The sequence below is a fragment of the Oncorhynchus mykiss genome, chromosome 30 (assembly GCF_057628025.1).
Source record: "Oncorhynchus mykiss isolate SJ-2025 chromosome 30, ASM5762802v1, whole genome shotgun sequence".
Classification (NCBI taxonomy): domain Eukaryota; kingdom Metazoa; phylum Chordata; class Actinopteri; order Salmoniformes; family Salmonidae; genus Oncorhynchus; species Oncorhynchus mykiss.
The window spans coordinates 37,749,284-37,767,410 of record NC_143051.1 but is presented as its reverse complement, the minus strand read 5'-3'; the positions used below and the strand labels follow the sequence as shown (position 1 = coordinate 37,767,410).

General features: G+C 42.5%; 1 protein-coding gene across 1 annotated transcript in view; it reads right to left on the bottom strand.

Moving 5' to 3' along the window:
• The window catches only part of LOC110517265 (oxysterol-binding protein-related protein 10), an 89,523-nt gene that overhangs the window by 46,728 nt on the left and 24,668 nt on the right, over window positions 1-18,127 (bottom strand). Inside the window, exons 6-7 of the mRNA XM_036971323.2 lie at window positions 7,972-8,197; window positions 3,696-3,826 (exon numbers count right to left, since the gene is read on the bottom strand). Coding sequence (XP_036827218.1) covers window positions 3,696-3,826; window positions 7,972-8,197 — 357 coding nt within the window. The remainder of the gene's footprint in view (window positions 1-3,695; window positions 3,827-7,971; window positions 8,198-18,127) is intronic.

Below are 18,127 nucleotides of genomic sequence, written 5' to 3'. Positions count from 1 at the left end.
CTACCTGGTTAAATAAAAGGTGAAATATAAAATAAATAAATTAAAAATTAAAATCAGAAAACCTGTTAGACTAATGTTTTCATGATTTCGAGCCAGCAGTCTCCATGAGTGAGCAACTTCACTCCTCCTTGGAGTCATACGATACTATGGATAAGATTAACTTCTCTTGTTCTTCAGACACTTCCGCAAGCACCGCGACCGTCTCAGGAATCAAAGCATCAATGTTCAGAGTGGACTCTGCTTCCGATGATACATTTTTCACTTTGAGGGGGACTGAAACCCCTTACAGCGCAAATAACGGAGTCAGTCGTAACACTGACCCTGTGATTCCAACTGGTGAAACACTGTGCGATATCGCCGAAAGATATCCTTGTCCAAGTTAGCAGGTACTAGAACAATTGCCACACGCAGACGCTGTGGTGAATGGTAGGCCACAACAGCCACTGAGCGTTTTGGAGCGCAACACTAGGAGATTTGGTTGAAAGGTTAAAGCCAATCTACTAACAACATGGCGGATGACAACTCAAACAAAGGGTCCAACCTTTTTGTTTGTACCTCGAAAATTCCAGAAAATGATGTCATGGCTTTAGAAGCTTCTGATAGGCTAATTTACATCATTTGAGTCAATTGGAGGTGTACATGTGGATGTATTTCAAGGCCTACCTTCAAACCCAGTGCCTCTTTGCTTGACATCATGGGACAATCATAAGAAATCAGCCAAGACCTCAGAAAAAAAATTGTAGACCTCCACAAGTCTGGTTCATCCTTGGGAGCAATTTCCAAACGCCTGAAGGTACCACATTCATCTGTACAAACAATAGTACGCAAGTACAAACACCATGGGATCGCGCCGCCATCATACCGCTCAGGAAGGAGATGCGTTCTGTCTCCTAGAGATGAACGTACTTTGGTGCGAAAAGAGCAAATCAATTGTGAAGATGTTGGAGGAAACAGGTACAAAATTATCTATATCCACAGTAAAAATGAGTCCTATATCAACATAACCTGAAAGGCCGCTCAGCAAGGAAGAAGCCACTGCTCCAAAACCGCAATAAAAAAGCCAAACTACGGTTTGCAACTGCACATGGGGACAAAGATCGTACTTTTTGGAGAACTGTCCTCTGGTCTGATTAAACAAAAATAGAACCGTTTGGCCATAATGACCATCATTATGTTTGGAGGAAAAAGGGGGAGGCTTGCAAGCCGAAGAACACCTTCCCAACCGTGAAGCATGGGGATGGCAGCATCATGTTGTGGAGGTGCTTTGCTGCAGGAGGGACTGGTGCACTTCACAAAATAGATGGCATCATGAGGTAGGAAAATTATGTGGATATATTGAAGCAACATCTCAAGACATCAGTCAGAAAGTTAAAGCTTGGTCGCAAATGGGTCTTCCAAATGGACAAGGACCCCAAGCATACTTCCAAAGTTGTGGCAAAATGACTTAAGGACAACAAAGTCAAGGTATTGGAGTGGGCATCACAAAGCTCTGACCTCAATCCAAAAGACAATTTGTGGGAACTGAAAAAGCGTGTGGGAGCAAGGAGGCCTACGAACCTGACTCAGTTACACCAGCTCTGTCAGGAGGAATGGGCCAAAATTCACCCAAATTATTGTGGGAAGCTTGTGGAAGGCTACCTGAAACATTTGACCCAAGTTAAACAATTTAAAGGCAATTATACCAAATACTAAATGAGTGTATGTAAACTTCTAACCCATTGGGAATATGATGAAAGAACTAAAAGCTGAAATAAATCAATTTTACATTCTTAAAGTGAAGTGGTGATCCTAACTGACCTAAGACAGGGAATGTTTACTAGGATTAAATGTCAGGAATTGTGAAAAACTGTGATTAAATGTATTTGGCTAAGGTGTATGTATGTATGTATGTATGTATGTATGTATGTATGTAAACTTCCGACAACTGTACATTAATCACCAGTTTCTCCCCAGAGGTTCAGAGGTCATCCCTGTAGTGTAGACTGTCCGAAGCTAGTGCCTTACAGCTGTAGACTTATCATACCACACCCCCTCTCGCCCACAGAGGGGGGGGGGGGGGGGGGGGGTTGACAGTTCACACCCTGTTGTAAATCAATGATTAGAACATTCAGCTATCTCCCTCTCCAAATTCACACAGGAATGTGCCTTGGTCGACACAGACATTTTCCTGCTGAAACTATAACATGTTCTAAAGCAAATGCTGGAACAATATTTCTAACATTGAACGGGCAATGGTCAGAGGTGATCTAAAGAATGTATTTTTTTTGTGTTGATGTCATTAAAAATGTTATAAAGGAAATACTGTAACTTTTAAAATATACACAATAGAATAAAATACACAATATCCTCTACATTATGTATGAAATATGAACAATGATGAAAGTGTTTTTGTTAAGAGAGGGATGTGATCTTAGAAACTATAAGAGGAAATTGTTTCTATAACTTTGTACAAGTGAGTAGTCACCGCCCCCTTGAGTGAGGTCAGAGTGTGTCAGCCTCATGAACTGCCCCTTCTGAAGGAACTGTATAAAACAATGGGTTAAGAATTAACATATCAGACTAGAAAGGTGTTGAGCTGCAGCTCACATCCAAAGTGGTTTGAACTCTGAAATCAACGAGGTAGAGACGATAGTCACCTCTCGGACAATCACTGGTACGGCTGATTAGCTGTCCTAAGTATCTAGAAAAGTGAACTTAAATGGGACCATTCTACTATTCTTCTCAAATCACCGTAGTACGCTACTCTCATCCCCCAATGGGAACCATCGACACGGCTGGCTAGCCTATCTTCAAAGAGGCAGCTTCAAGAGCGAATGGAAATCAACTCTGTAGTTCTGTTCAGAACTACACCACAAACCAAGACATTTATACGTAAATACATTCATGATTTCTTACTCCAAACGGGTGGTGGTTCGTGTGCAAAGTATATGATTACTGTGAGAGTAGTTTCTAAATGTATCAAAGTATTATGTCTCTGTCCCTCTCTCTCGCCCTTCCCATCTTTTTTGTAACAAGTCGCCATATTGTGTCAGTGCGCTAGGGACCTGATTTAATGTATTAAGTGTGTATGTTTATCCTGTGTTACCTTTTAGTTAGCTAGCAAATAAATAATTAAACCAATTTATGTAGTACGGAATCATAAGGCTGTTTTTTTTTACAGATGCAGGTTACAGCTGTTCAGAATGATGATATGATACAAGATTATGATTAATCCGTTGACTGTTTATGGATGTGATAGGTAAAGACGTTTAGAGTTTAATTCGGGAGATGGTAACTTTTTAAAGAACCGCTCTCGTGGTGCCCCAATTCCTAATAAGTTAATTGTTAGGTGATTAATTTAATTTAATTTAACAGTCATCAGATTAATGAAATTAAAGTCACAACACTTCTTTAAACATTCATTATGTCTCTAGTTGTCTCTGGGACCCACTACACAGCAGATCCTCTGAGACTATCTCCACTCCTTGCTCTGACGCAGGACATGACTAAGGTAAGGTGGGGACATATAATTTTTCAAAGATGCTGTTCAAAAGCACCACATGACGAAAACATGTGTACAGAGATGCACAGGGACATCCTAATAGGTGAGTTTACTGCACATGGAGAGTAATTATGATTTACACAGAGCGAGAGAGAGAGATAATGAGACCGAGAGATAATGAGAGAGAAAGCGAAAAAAGGAATTATCCCCTTACCTCAGCACCATGGGCAGGGCTTTTTTTCCTGAGGGCTGGGGAGGGCTCGGCAGAACGTAGAGGGGTTGGGCCGCCGTTCTTCAGGTGCTCCCCCGAGGGCAACTTTGGTACACTCCACACAGGAACACCATCTGCAAAGGGAGCATATGAGAGGGTCAGAACTAACTGATTTCTAACCACGTTTAGGGGGGTACACTGACAGCTGGGATCTATGAGCAATTGGCCAGATCTCAAGCTTCATTGATTTGTATTGACTGATATTGATTGCTCTGCTATGAGGTTGTTGTTGCAGAGAAGGAATTCAGGAAGGAGATGGTAGTGAGGTTGGGGGGAGCTCGTGACCTATCCACATAATTCTCTATTTCTTTTCTCAATCAGATAAGCTTTTCCTTTTTAGCACAAAACAGAGATAAATATCAGATTGGCTCACCTGGATCACCCACACAGAGACAACAGGAAATTAAATTTGAGTGCATGTCTGACGATGGACTTGCGGTGCTGACATACAGAATCTATGACTCAAAAGGCCGTATGGTTCGGAGCTCAAAATGAGAAACAAAAATGTACTGAAAGAGCCTGCAGGACTGGTGAGCAATCCTTGTCCTGAGGGTCACCAGCCTGGTTGTTTTGTTGCTACTATTTTGTGAGAATTTTTGCTTGTTCTTGGAGGTTGATTAATAGTTTTCTGTTGTAGCAGTGTTAATCTGAAGGCCGTGTCTTTTCATTTGACAAGGTGTTTTGTGTCTTTCCATAAAAAAGGCCTAATTGAAAACAACACAATTTACAGGACTGCAGCAAGGAGGCTATAGAATATGGGAAGGAATGAACAATTGAAGAGAGAGTAGAATAATCCCATTCTTCCACTCAGGGACGAGAGAGTGCAGTTTGCAAAATCATAGGACGAAGCAAAGTGGAACAATGCATTCTGACGGTGGTCATTCGTAAAATGTGTTTGATATGAAATAGACCTGCATACTGTGTGAATACATTTAGGAGATTAACAAGTTACATCTTTGTGTTGCGTTTGTGCCTATGATTTGGAGGTGAAACAACGTGTGATTTTTTGGGGGGTTTTAACACAATTCCTGACTTCCCAGAAATCAAGGACTAGAAATGGACCGGATGAGGTAATTGTAACCCGTGTATTGTTCCACTTCCACCTGTGTGTCATTCAGTGGCCACCTTCACACTACGTGTGTATTGCTAAATCTTCGGAACATGATCCATCAGCGACATGGGACCGTTTCAGTTGTTTAACACTTTTGATGAGCACAAATAACTGACCAAATGAAAGACCGTGCAATCAAGACACTGCAAATAGTGTCTCGAGATGCTTAAGCTCTGCAGGGCCCACCTTGACATATGATTCAGGTCTATAAATAGTGTACACCCACACAAAGCTCAGCTACTTGTCTAGTATGCAGCCTACCTAACGCAAGTCTGTGCGATCAAAACCCTGCCAGTAGAGTGCTGCTAAGGAACCTGTTTCCAAATTCCATTCCAGTTCAAATTGGGTTAACGCTAATGCACCCGCATCGCTCTACCCTCTCGTATCCATTATTGAGGGACCAGTTGTGCTGAGTCGACTGGCGAGGTGCCCAGGGTCTTTCTACCTGACAGAGTGCTTTGATACTGCCTTCCAGGCAGGCTTCTGTTGATTTGACAGGCAGAGCCCTCAGTAGTGTGGGCAGGCAAACCATGCTGTAGCTGATGGTATCCTCCATTTAAAAAATACATGCACATAGGGGATAGTACTGTATAAGAAGTGGCAGCACTGCTGAGGTCCAGCATTTTGCATTGCTGAGGTCCCTGGTTTGTTGCATTTTCTCTACGTAATGTATTGTAGTATTAGTTAAGGGAACAAAAATAAGAGGAGACAGAAGTAATGAAATATCTTTGTACAAACATAAAACATTAAATATGTTCTTGATGTGATGAAATTTGGGCTGTCATTCTATAAGCAGTTATGCAAATGTTATTCAGGATGACCATGATAGAGAGATAGGGATTGTAGGGAGAAAAATAAATACATAAAAAAAAATTCACTGCAGCTGTCCATTCTTATGGGGGGGAAGAAAAACATACATTTCTTGGGTCAGGAATTAATCAGTTTGTCCTCCCTGATGTGGCAGTCAATGAATAGCTGTGAGCTTAGCGATGAGAGTCCCACAATGAAGATGTTGCACGACCAGAAACGGAAGCAGCACCTAAAACAGTGCGTTTCATTGAAAACAGGCATGCATGTGAAATGGGTTGTGTTGCAAGCCAAGGGTATTGTGTGGAAAACATTCATGCACTACACGTTTACAATGGCCTTCCATTACAGGGCTTTGACCTCAATGCTCCTCATTTGCGCTGTTTTACCCACCCAACTCTATGCCAATTTCCCTCCTCCCCACCTCCCATACAAGTCAAACGCATTCAGCGCTCTAATTCATTTCAGGACTCAGTGTGACATGCCATTCTAATAGACATGGCACATTTGCTAGTTCTTTCACGGTGGGGATAAACTCTTGGCCAGGCAATTCATTCCTTTATGGATTGTGATCTCCAAAAAGGAAACGCTCCACATTAGGCATTTCAAATAAGCCGCCAGCAAGCTGTTTAGAAGTGGGTGCACGAGGACAAAGAGAGCAATGAGCAGCCAGATCCTCCATGACATCACTGAGTAGGCAGCCCAATAGAAAGTACAGGGTTTGTGGGAGTTCCACAAAGACCCTAAAAGCTCCAGGCATACAGTACTCACAGGGCCAAACGGATTCAAAGGGGGTGGTCCATTGCGTTCGAGCCCTGAGGGACCGTGCCAGCCAATTCGTGGTCCGATCTCATGCTTGGCGCTTTTCGGGCGCCATGCAACAACGTGACCCTGCCCATGCAGTGGGTGTGGCAAGGGTTGGCTCAGGACAGTGTGGAATGGATTTTGACCCCCGCCCCCCCGCCCAACACTCCAGTGCGCCACAGTCCTAATCTGGAACACATCCATGCCAGTGCCACCTTCATCCCGGTTACCCTTAAACCCAACACCCAAAACAACCCTTCTAGGGCGTGGGGTGTACATGCCGGAGCCGGGGTACAGCAGGTCCCCCACAAGACGACGCATTGTGAGCCAGGCAGCGGAAAGAAACTGGTTTGTACTTGCGGCCTGGCGGTCCCACTCCACACCACCCCCTGTCTGACGTACAGGGCAGGGTGACTGTTAGGACATAAATAAGGAGAACACCAGAGGAGAAGACATAAGGAGACAGAGAAACAACCTCCATCCCAACCCTCATTCCCACCCAAATCATTACATCTACTTGCACCAGAGGGAGGTTGGTTGTCCATAACTACTGCTCTGGGGTCAGCTTCAGCCACAACCTTATGCCAAATATAACCATGTATTTGAAAGATTGGGAAAAGCTGGAAGGTTTTCTTGAAGAAAAAGGGGCGAATTCTAACTTCCACTGAAGTCAACTTTTCAGTTAGTTACTTCCACCGACATCAAAGCATCTCCGAGTGAAATTGAGACTTAAGTGGAAGTTAGGATTTACCCCTTAGTGCTGATCCAGGGAATTGAATGATCAATATGGGTGGAGAAAGCGGAGTCTATAGCAGGACAGTAATTGAGGAGTACTTTCCACCTTCACCCATCCAAGCAAGTCCTTTTATTGTACATTCCAACACCCATCAACCCACCTCTATGCCCAAGAGGGGCCATAGACATACATGGAAGCACCCTAAGGCTGCAAGAGTTTTGCTTTGAAAGATCTTTATTGGATCCATGTTCTGGCACAGAGAGGGTTAACATGGCAGATAAACTGAGTTGTAGGCACCTTTGTGTATTTGGCATAGATGAACTTCAGTGAAAACTTTCAAGTGCATAGTTGTATTGTAGTAGGCTCTTTCATACACACATTCAAACATGACATGCACTGACTAAGGGACACAGATAAATTATTTTGTTAACCTGTTGTAAACCATATTGATCATAAATACACACATAATTATTAGTTTGAGAAGGAATAACACCAATGCCATTCATCAAGACACAACAAAACAATTAAGGAAATACATACAACATCCATAAAACAAGAACCAAAACTACAAACTATGAAAAAACAACACGGATGCAACATTCAACAACATTTATGACAGACACTCAAGTTCAAGGCTCCGGTTAGATAAGGGCAAGGGCCACAATCCACCTCCATGATCATGTGGCCCTTGCTGCTGCTGTCGGGGTCTGGAAGAGGGGACGGGGCCAACGCCAGGAGGGGGATGCCCGTGGCACACTCACCGGAGGGGGGACCGCGGGTGTGGTTGGGCTGGGAGGCCTGGGGCTGGCTGTGGGTTTGGGTCTGTTGCAGGATGTTCAGGCACTCTCCCAGGCAGCTCAGGGTGGCGGCCGACGTGGCTTTGAGGAGCAGTAGGTCCTGGTCCAGGCAGGAAAGAGGTCCTCGCGTGGGGAGGGACTCGATGGACTGGACCAGGTTCTTCTGTTGGCCCTCTGCTTGGCTCACCGCCTGAGGGAGGACAGGACAGAGTTAAAAGGGTTTGTGTCCATTTCAAATCATAGTGGAGGGTGTTGGAGAAAATAGTGAACTTTTAAATAGATTGAAATCATGTGTTTGACTTGAAGAGCATACTCATTTACACCAACAGTGATCTTCTGATAATGAACTAATAAAAACACCTTTTCAGAGTAAGTTTGACATTTATATACAACACATTGACACATTCATGTACCTCCTCAACTTTAGCTCGCCCCCTTCTCAACCTTAGCTGCCAACTTTATCAGTGACTAAACGTTGAAGGGGTCATATCTGACCGATGAATAGAGGACTATGTGAAATACGTGTTCTGCAGCTCTTCTCTCTCCCCATGTTATGTTCTAGTTTCTGTGGGAACGGCTGCAGCTGCTCCCTCAGCAACAGATGCACTGACCTCACCGCGACCCTGAGAATGCCAGGGCAGCAAACACAACAAACTTTACCTTGGGAAATCTCTACGAGTCAGCCTAGTGTGTTTCTATTAATATTGCTACATGCTCGGGAAATGCTTGCCAGAATATGCCGGATGTTGCTAAATAACCAGCTTCTGAATGAAGCCTAGGTAAGTTGAAAATGAGGTAAAACTTCATATTTGGCTAACTATTCCTTTTAATATGAATCATTCCTTATGAATTGAATAAAATCAAAATCAGTTTTGACTCACTACTGAGGAAATCAAAAAAAGGTATTGTGGTTTCCCCCATGAGTCATAGATTCATGGGGATCCCTGTATGGGGAGGCTGAAAAGGACATGAAAAGCCTGTAAACCATAGTGAAGGTTCTAGCTAGTGGCTACTTTATGGGTATTTATTTTATCCTGCAATTGGTCACTATTACTCCTGACCACATGCATCTATTTATATTGCTACTGGTCACCATTACTGCTGTTTACATGTGCCTTCAGAAAGTATTCACACCCTTTGTCTTTTTCCACATTTTGTTGTTACAGCCTGAATTCAAAATGGATTCCACTTATTTTCTCTCTCTCTCCCCCATCTATTCTACACACAATACCCCATAATGACAAAGTGAAAACCTGTTTTTAGAAATGTTTTCAAATGTATTGAAAATGAAATATGGAAATACGGAGAATCATTTTTTAATGCTCTAATTACGTTGGTAACCAGTTTATAATCGCAATAAGGCACCTCAGGGGTTTGTGGTACATGGCCAGTATACAATGGTTAAGAGCTGTCTCACTGTAAATTTGGTATCGGCACTGACCTGTATATATCTTCCCATCTTATTCCCCTTTTTTTTATAGTTATACTATTGTGATATTGATTACTGAACTGTTGTGTAGAGCATGCAAGGTAAGCATTTCACTGTACTTGAGCATGTGACAACACTTGAACTAATGAATCTGGGTTGTTTATCATGCTTTAAATATTTCAGTGAATTAATATTGTATAGCTTCCCAAACACACAGCAGCCCCCTCTTCAATGGCACATCTGTTTTTTTCGCTGACTGACAGATTCAGTAAGAGCCATTACAGCCAGGGTTATATTGTGGTACTTCCACTGATACGGAATAAGTAGCTAATCCAACTACAATACAAACAGAACAAATGTGATGTTATTGATAGGACTAGCCTCTGGTAGATATTTTTTACAAACACTGAAATTAATCAGTGACAAAATGCTTTTATATGGGGACTGCACTGCAATTCTACGTTCTCCTTCAAAAACACAAACGACTGACCCGCAGCAGGTCAGCATATGTGAGTTAAGTAGCTGCAGGTCAGTGGATCAGTTGTAAAACAACTCAAATCCATCCCACCACTCAGACAGAGGCCCTGTGTCCTAAAATGAGGAGTGAGCCCTTATTTTCACTAGGATTAGCATGGGTTTAGTGTATAGAGGCCAATGGTGTATATAAACCCCAGACTGCTGATGCTCTGTATGGACATTGAGAGGCTTTGAAGCCACTGGTCGGCCATATTGGCACTCCCCAGTAGGAGCAGTCCTCCATAGGAATGAATGGAATTCTACTGTATTTCAATGAAATGTCTCAAGGACAAAATTACATGTATTTAAGTACAGTTTACATACACTTAGGTTGGAGTCATTAAAACTAGATTTTCAACCACTCCACAAATTACTTGTTAACAAACTATTGTTTTGGCAAGTCGGTTAAGACATCTACTTTGTGCATGACACAAGTAAGTTTTCCAACAATTGTTGACAGATTATTTCACTGTATCACAATTCCAGTGGGTCTGAAGTTTACCTACACTAAGTTGACTGTGCCTTTAAACAGCTTGGAACATTCCAGAAAATGATGTCATGGCTTTAGAAGCTTCTGATAGGCTAATTGACATCATTAGAATCAATTGGAGGTGTACCTGGGGATGTATTTCAAGGCCTACCTTCAAACTCAGTGCCTCTTTGCTTGACATCATGGGACAATCAAAATAAATCAGCCAAGACCTCACAAAAAAATTGGAGACCTCCACAAGTCTGGTTCACCCATGGGAGCAATTTCCAAATGCCTGAAGGTACCACGTTCATCTGTACAAACAATAGTACACGAGTACAAACACCATGGGACCACGCAGTCGTCATACCGCTCAGGGAGGAGACGTGTTCTGTCACCAAGAGATTAATGTACTTTGGTGTGCAAAGTGCAAATCAATCCCAGTACAACAGCAAAGGACCTTGTGAAGATGCTGGAGGAAACAGGTACAAAAGTAACTATATCCACAGTAAAACGAGTCCTATATCGACATTACCTGAAAGGCCACTCGGTAAGGAAAACGCCACTGCTCCAAAACCGGCATAAAAAGCCACACTACGGTTTGCAACTGCACATGGGGACTAAGATCATACTTTTTGGAGAAATGTCCACTGGTCTGATGAAACAAAAATAGAAATGTTTGGCCATAATGACCATCGTTATGTTTGGAGGAAAAAGGGGGAAGCTTGCAAGCTAAAGAACACCTTCCCAACCGTGAAGCACGGGGGTGGCAGCATCATGTTGTGGGGGTGCTTTGTTGCAGGAGGGACTGGTGCATTTCACAAAATAGATGGCATCATGAGGTAGGAAAATTATGTGGATATATTGAAGCAACATCTCAAGCGATAAGTCAGAAATTTAAAGCTTGGTCAAAAATGGATCTTTCAAATGGACAATGACCCCAAGCATACTTCCAAAGTTGTGGCAAAATGGCTTAAGGACAACATATTCAAGGTATTGGAGTGGCCATCACAAAGCCCTGACCTCAATCCTATAGAATATTTGTGGGCAGAACTGAAAAAGCATGTGCGAGCAAAGAGGCCTACAAACCTGAATAAGTTACACCAGCTCTGTCAGGAGGAATGGGCCAAAATTCACCCAACTTATTGTGGGAAGCTTATGGAAGGCTACCTGAAACATTTGACCCAAGTTAAACAATTTAAAGGCAATGCTGCCAAATACTATTTGAGTGTATGTAAACTTCTGACCCAATGAGAATGTGATGAAAGAAATAAAAGCTGAAATCAATCACTCTCTACTATTATTCTGTCATTTCACATTCTTAAAATAAAAGTGGTGATCCTAATTGACCTAAGACAGGAAATTTTTACTATGATTACATGTCAGGAATTGTGAAAAACTGAGTTTAAACGTATTTGGCTAAGGTGTATGTAAAATTTCCGACTTCAACTGTACTTTCTTGTTGTAGTGGGGACAATAACATTAGTCGTCTCTAAATTACAACAAGGAAAATGTTAGTTGTTTTTTTATTTAGCTCACATAATATAATGTAAAAGTATACATCCAGAGAGAGAGAGAGAAACAGAAAGAGGGAATCGTAAGAGAGAGAAAGGGGTAGGAGAAAGAGATACAAAGGACTACAAAGAACCAGGAGCCCAGGGCCATATAGCATAACAGTATTTCCTACAGAGCCAATACAGTATGCTGCAGTAAACTCAAAAAAAATAAAGCCATCTCATGTGGCAGACATGAGACTTCACACTCACGGTTGATTCAACATGACCTTGACATAGACAGAGCGAGAACGAGAGACAGACAGCCCATCAGTAAGAGAGAGCCTGACTGAATTAGGCCAGTCTCCCTCAGTCAGGGACCAGGCCTCTTACTGAGGCCTACAGCCACAGATACAACAAAGACTGTGTCCACCAGGGGTGGCCTCTACACTACAAACCTCTGCAACAACATCCTTCCAAATGGTGACTCACAATGACAATTCCCAGCGAGTTGCATACAGGAGTATGCACTTTGTATACACAGCTCATCTCCTTGTCTTAAGACCCCAGAGCAAGGAAATAGAGGGTCCACAGAGAGTGGACCAACTAAAATAGCCCGGTACAAAACAACCACCAGTGTGGAGGTAGAAGCTGCGCAGAGACTGCAACTGCCTCCCTTCGTTTCTGACTTGGAGAGACGATGGGTCTAGAAATAAGCTGACCCGAACCATTGAGCCATGGCTGCCTAAATGCCCAGTGGTGCTGCTCTACTCAGGGGGAGTCCAGGCGTCTGATGGGTTCACGTCAGCCAGTCGTGACAGGCAGCACTGCTGGAGTCAAGTCATGTGGTCTAGTCTCCGAGCTGGTCGGATGGTGACGGAGCCTGCGAGTGAAAGGCAACAGCATGATTGCAGCACTCCCAGTGTTCACATGGTGGATGTCATCGGGGGAGGGGGGGTTTGATGCCTAGTGAGTGTTAGTGTGCCGTGTTTCCATAAGACTGAGCAGAGCTGTTGGCTCATGTAGAGATTTACTGGGGTGTGATATATGCTACTAGTGTTTACTACTACAGCCCACCAAGTCACAGCTACTTACAACTACACTACGCAGCAGTCTACCTCTACAACCTACCAAACCACTGCCATTCTCATGGGATTTCAGATGTATTTGACCAATTGATTATCTTGTGTACCAAATTATTATTACATGTAGCAAAAATATGGATGAGACGCCAATGGCGTGACAGTGACAATATACAGTGCCTTGCGAAAGTATTCGGCCCCCTTGAACTTTGCGACCTTTTGCCACATTTCAGGCTTCAAACATAAAGATATAAAACTGTATTTTTTTGTGAAGAATCAACAACAAGTGAGACACAATCATGAAGTGGAACGACATTTATTGGATATTTCAAACTTTTTTAACAAAAAAAATTTGAAAAATTGGGCGTGCAAAATTATTCAGCCCCTTTACTTTCAGTGCAGCAAACTCTCTCCAGAAGCTCAGTTAGGATCTCTGAATGATCCAATGTTGACCTAAATGACTAATGATGATAAATACAATCCACCTGTGTGTAATCAAGTCTCCGTATAAATGCACCTGCACTGTGATAGTCTCAGAGGTCCGTTAAAAGCGCAGAGAGCATCATGAAGAACAAGGAACACACCAGGCAGGTCCGAGATACTGTTGTGAAGAAGTTTAAAGCCGGATTTGGATACAAAAAGATTTCCCAAACTTTAAACATCCCAAGGAGCACTGTGCAAGTGATAATATTGAAATGGAAGGAGTATCAGACCACTGCAAATCTACCAAGACCTGGCCGTCCCTCTAAACTTTCAGCTCATACAAGAAGACGACTGATCAGATATGCAGCCAAGAGGCCCATGATCACTCTGGATGAACTGCAGAGATCTACAGCTGAGGTGGGAGACTCTGTCCATAGGACAACAATCAGTCGTATATTGCACAAATCTGGCCTTTATGGAAGAGTGGCAAGAAGAAAGACATTTCTTAAAGATATCCATAAAAAGTGTTGTTTAAAGTTTGCCACAAGCCACCTGGGAGAAACACCAAACATGTGGAAGAAGGTGCTCTGGTCAGATGAAACCAAAATTGAACTTTTTGGCAACAATGCAAAACGTTATGTTTGGCGTAAAAGCAACACAGCTCATCACCCTGAACACACCATACCCACTGTCAAACATGGTGGTGGCAGCATCATGGTTTGGGCCTGCTTTTCTTCAGCAGGGACAGGGAAGATGGTTAAAATTGATGGGAAGATGGATGGAGCCAAATACAGGACCATTCTGGAAGAAAACCTGATGGAGTCTGCAAAAGACCTGAGACTGGGACGGAGATTTGTCTTCCAACAAGACAATGATCCAAAACATAAAGCAAAATCTACAATGGAATGGTTCAAAAATAAACATATCCAGGTGTTAGAATGGCCAAGTCAAAGTCCAGAGCTGAATCCAATCGAGAATCTGTGGAAAGAACTGAAAACTGCTGTTCACAAATGCTCTCCATCCAACCTCACTGAGCTCGAGCTGTTTTGCAAGGAGGAATGGGAAAAAATGTCAGTCTCTCGATGTGCAAAACTGATAGAGACATACCCCAAGCGACTTACAGCTGTAATCGCAGCAAAAGGTGGCGCTACAAAGTATTAACTTAAGGGGGCTGAATAATTTTGCACGCCCAATTTTTCAGTTTTTGATTTGTTAAAAAAGTTTGAAATATCCAATAAATGTCGTTCCACTTCATGATTGTGTCCCACTTGTTGTTGATTCTTCACAAAAAAATACAGTTTTATATCCTTATGTTTGAAGCCTGAAATGTGGCAAAAGGTCACAAAGTTCAAGGGGCCCGAATACTTTCGCAAGGCACTGTATGTTGGAAAGACAGCACAAACTAATCTGGGACCACTGTCCTGTGTCATCTCATAAATCTCCCAGTAAGCAGGGCAGGACAACGATGCCACCTCCCATCCCAGAGCCTCTAAGAAGGTGTATAAATCTGCCTCCAGGCCCCAGCTCCATTCCCTCTCTGTCACCACCTGGCCTGGTGCCAGCCCCCTTTATGGGACTTCATTTTCATCGTGAACAGGAAGGCAGCACAACAACATACAGACGAGGTGAGGAGGAGAGAGAGAGGGAGAGGGAGGGAGGGAGAAAATGGAGGGACGCATAGAATAAAAAATCAGGCCAAGGAAATAGGGGAATGTTACAGGGCTGTTATTGGGCAGAATGCAGGTTAGCATAACATTGAAACAGCATAGAGAAGAGAAAGACAACCCAGTTTCCTATAATATAAGTCCAAATTCAGAAGGGCCCAAATAAGTAAGTGTTTGGGTTATTTCACAATCAAACCATGTGCTTGAAATCCCTCTGGGTTAATTTCAGGTAACAAGTCTACTTTCCAAGTGGTGAGAAATGTTGCCACTCCTGCAGTAGTTTCTCCATTCGTGTTTTTTTAAATACACCCTATCAATCTCAGACAAGATCTCATATTAAACAGTTATTTTCAGTGTTAAGAGTGACGCAGCATAGGGCATCTGATCTGATTGAGTAATTGAAAGGGCATTATGAATTTATTTTACAAGAATGTCAAAAACCTGTAGTGCTGATCGATTTACCAAAAATGTTGGTTATTTTTCGTTCATTTTCTTTTTTACGATTGACAAATCGGATCTAACCTTAACTGTGCAATGTAGAAGGGAGTTGTAGTTTCCAACAGGCCAATATTTTACATAGTTTAGCGCATAAAACATGGTAATTAACAACCATAATCCATTGCGCATATATTTGTCCGGTCTGTTTCTTTTACGCTTGCTACGGAAGAGAAAAGAACGCGCAATCGTGAGGTGATAAAGAGAGCAGCTGTTGCTTCGCGAGGTACCTCTACCTGAAAATACACGATCTAAGTGATTGATAGCTGGTATTCAGCTGTCATAAAAGTATGCCTTATTTACTTTGAAGAACTGCAAAATAGTGATTTTGTGAGACATCTCGATAGAGCTGCTGCCTATTCTGAGATGACGTGGAATGAAAAAATAAAGTCAAATAAAAAATGTAATGTACAAAAACTGAAATATTTTATTAAAGTAATGTGAATAAATAATAAGCAGTAATGGGCAGTCACTACCATCATGGGACGTTTATTAATTGGTTTATTCTGTGTTGTTACAGAATAAAACCCACATAATGCATTTAAAAAAAAAATGTTATAATCGAAACCGAAAACAGTGGTTATTTTTTTAATAATCGAACCGAAACTACATAAAAGTTATCAGCACCAAAAACCTGCCACAGTGTTGTTTGAACACAATGCCACAATGCCGTGGCTCCGTACTCCCCTCTGTTCATATTAACTAGCTCCCTGCCGTTTTAGGTGATCCAATTCCAGCAAAAATGTTATTACATGACTTATTTGCTATCCTGCTAGACGGTGTACTATTCACCAATACCCTTTTTAGAGCTCCAGGAAACTGAGAAACTGTACAAAGCCACCTTGTTCCAGAAACAGAGCCTCAAAAGAGAGCAACCTTTGCTGTTGGCTCTCATACCTGTGCATTGATATGGTGTCCGGTAGCTACAATAGGAATGATACATTCTGACCATTCTGGGGGGGGGATTGTGTTATTTGTGCCATGTAGATTTATCAGTAACTAATGGAACTAATGTTCTGCCCTCCACTCATTCCGGGAAAGCAATGGTACAGCACCCCATACACCATGCCAGTCTTGTCCTGGAGGCAGAACTAAGCTTTTTCCCCCTAGATAGGCCAGCTGCAAAATTGGCTATATCGTAAAAATTCATGAAAACAAAATGTGCTTTTTCGTCTTAAGGTTAGCAGTGTGGATAAGGTTCGGTTTAAAAATGAGGTTTTATGACTTTGTGGCTGTGCCCGCTAGGGATCACTCTGTAGAGCTGCCTCCAGAACAAGATTTATGACAAAAAAAACTCTAACCTGCAAATAATTCAGGGCAAAGACATAATAAATGAACAAACATAACAAAGCCGACATTTTTCTAAAGATCAGAGTATACACAATCCATCACTCATTCCAGTAATTTCCCATTTTACCCGATGTACCTACCGACGCTCCTGAAAAAAATATATTAGTCCTACTTTTTGCAAAGATTAGACAAAAAACTGTTTCTCGTCTGATACTAGAACACGCTTTGTCATCAGTTCGGGAAGTCTTCCCATCAGCTGAAATGTATTCAAGTCATCTTATCTATATAATTCAGCATACAAGTATACAGCCCACTGACAATAGCAGGAACAAAACTAGACCGCTAGGGATAACTAGACAAAAGCTAGAAAGTCTTTCCAGGGCGAAAAACAGAAATTTGTGAATGAATGCATGTGAGCAATAGCCTGGTTAACCCAGATTGAATGCTGTGCTCACAATGATAAGTGCAGTGTTCAGTCGGATTTAACCAGGCTATCCGAGCATGAAGGCAGAGCAGATGTGGACCAGGCTGTGGCCGGAATTGGCAGCTTGGTAACTCCATGGGGTATAATTGATACAGTACAGGGCCCGCTTAGCACAGTCTGACACTGATAGAATTTCCCCCTAAAGAAAGGAGACATACAACAAAGTACAGAGTGCGTTTGGGAGGATGACTAATGGCAATCGGAGGGGTTCTCAGTCACGAAAGTACTACTCCAAAATGTCCATGCAAATCCATGCCAAATTCCGCAATTGGTTACTCAACCATTTTAGCAAACACTGGAATTACCAGTATAATGCCCTTTCATCCTCTTCACTCCATAGGCCCACCATCAGCTTGCGCAGTGTTTCCCCAAACTCAGTCCTGGGGACCCCAAGGGGTGCAGGTTTTGTTTTTTAACCCTAGCACCACACAGCTGATTCAAATAATCAAAGCTTGATGGTGTCATTATTTGAATCAGCTGTGTAGTTCTAGGGCAAAAGCCAAAACGTGCACCCCTTGGGGTCCACAGGACCGAGTTTTGGAAACGCTGAGCTAGCCTTTTAGCTAGCTTTCCCCTTTGTCGCATGCCATTTTAAGCAGTACAGAGAAATGCCAAGACAGCTAAAGCTACAGACATAGAGCGCAGTGCAGTCAATGTTGATAGGGTCAGAAGCCTAGGCCAAAATAATTGTTGCTGAACTCGTTGCACCAACGGACAACCTGAGGGTAAGCAGAAACACTGAACACATAGGACAAGAAATATGGTGCAGTATGAA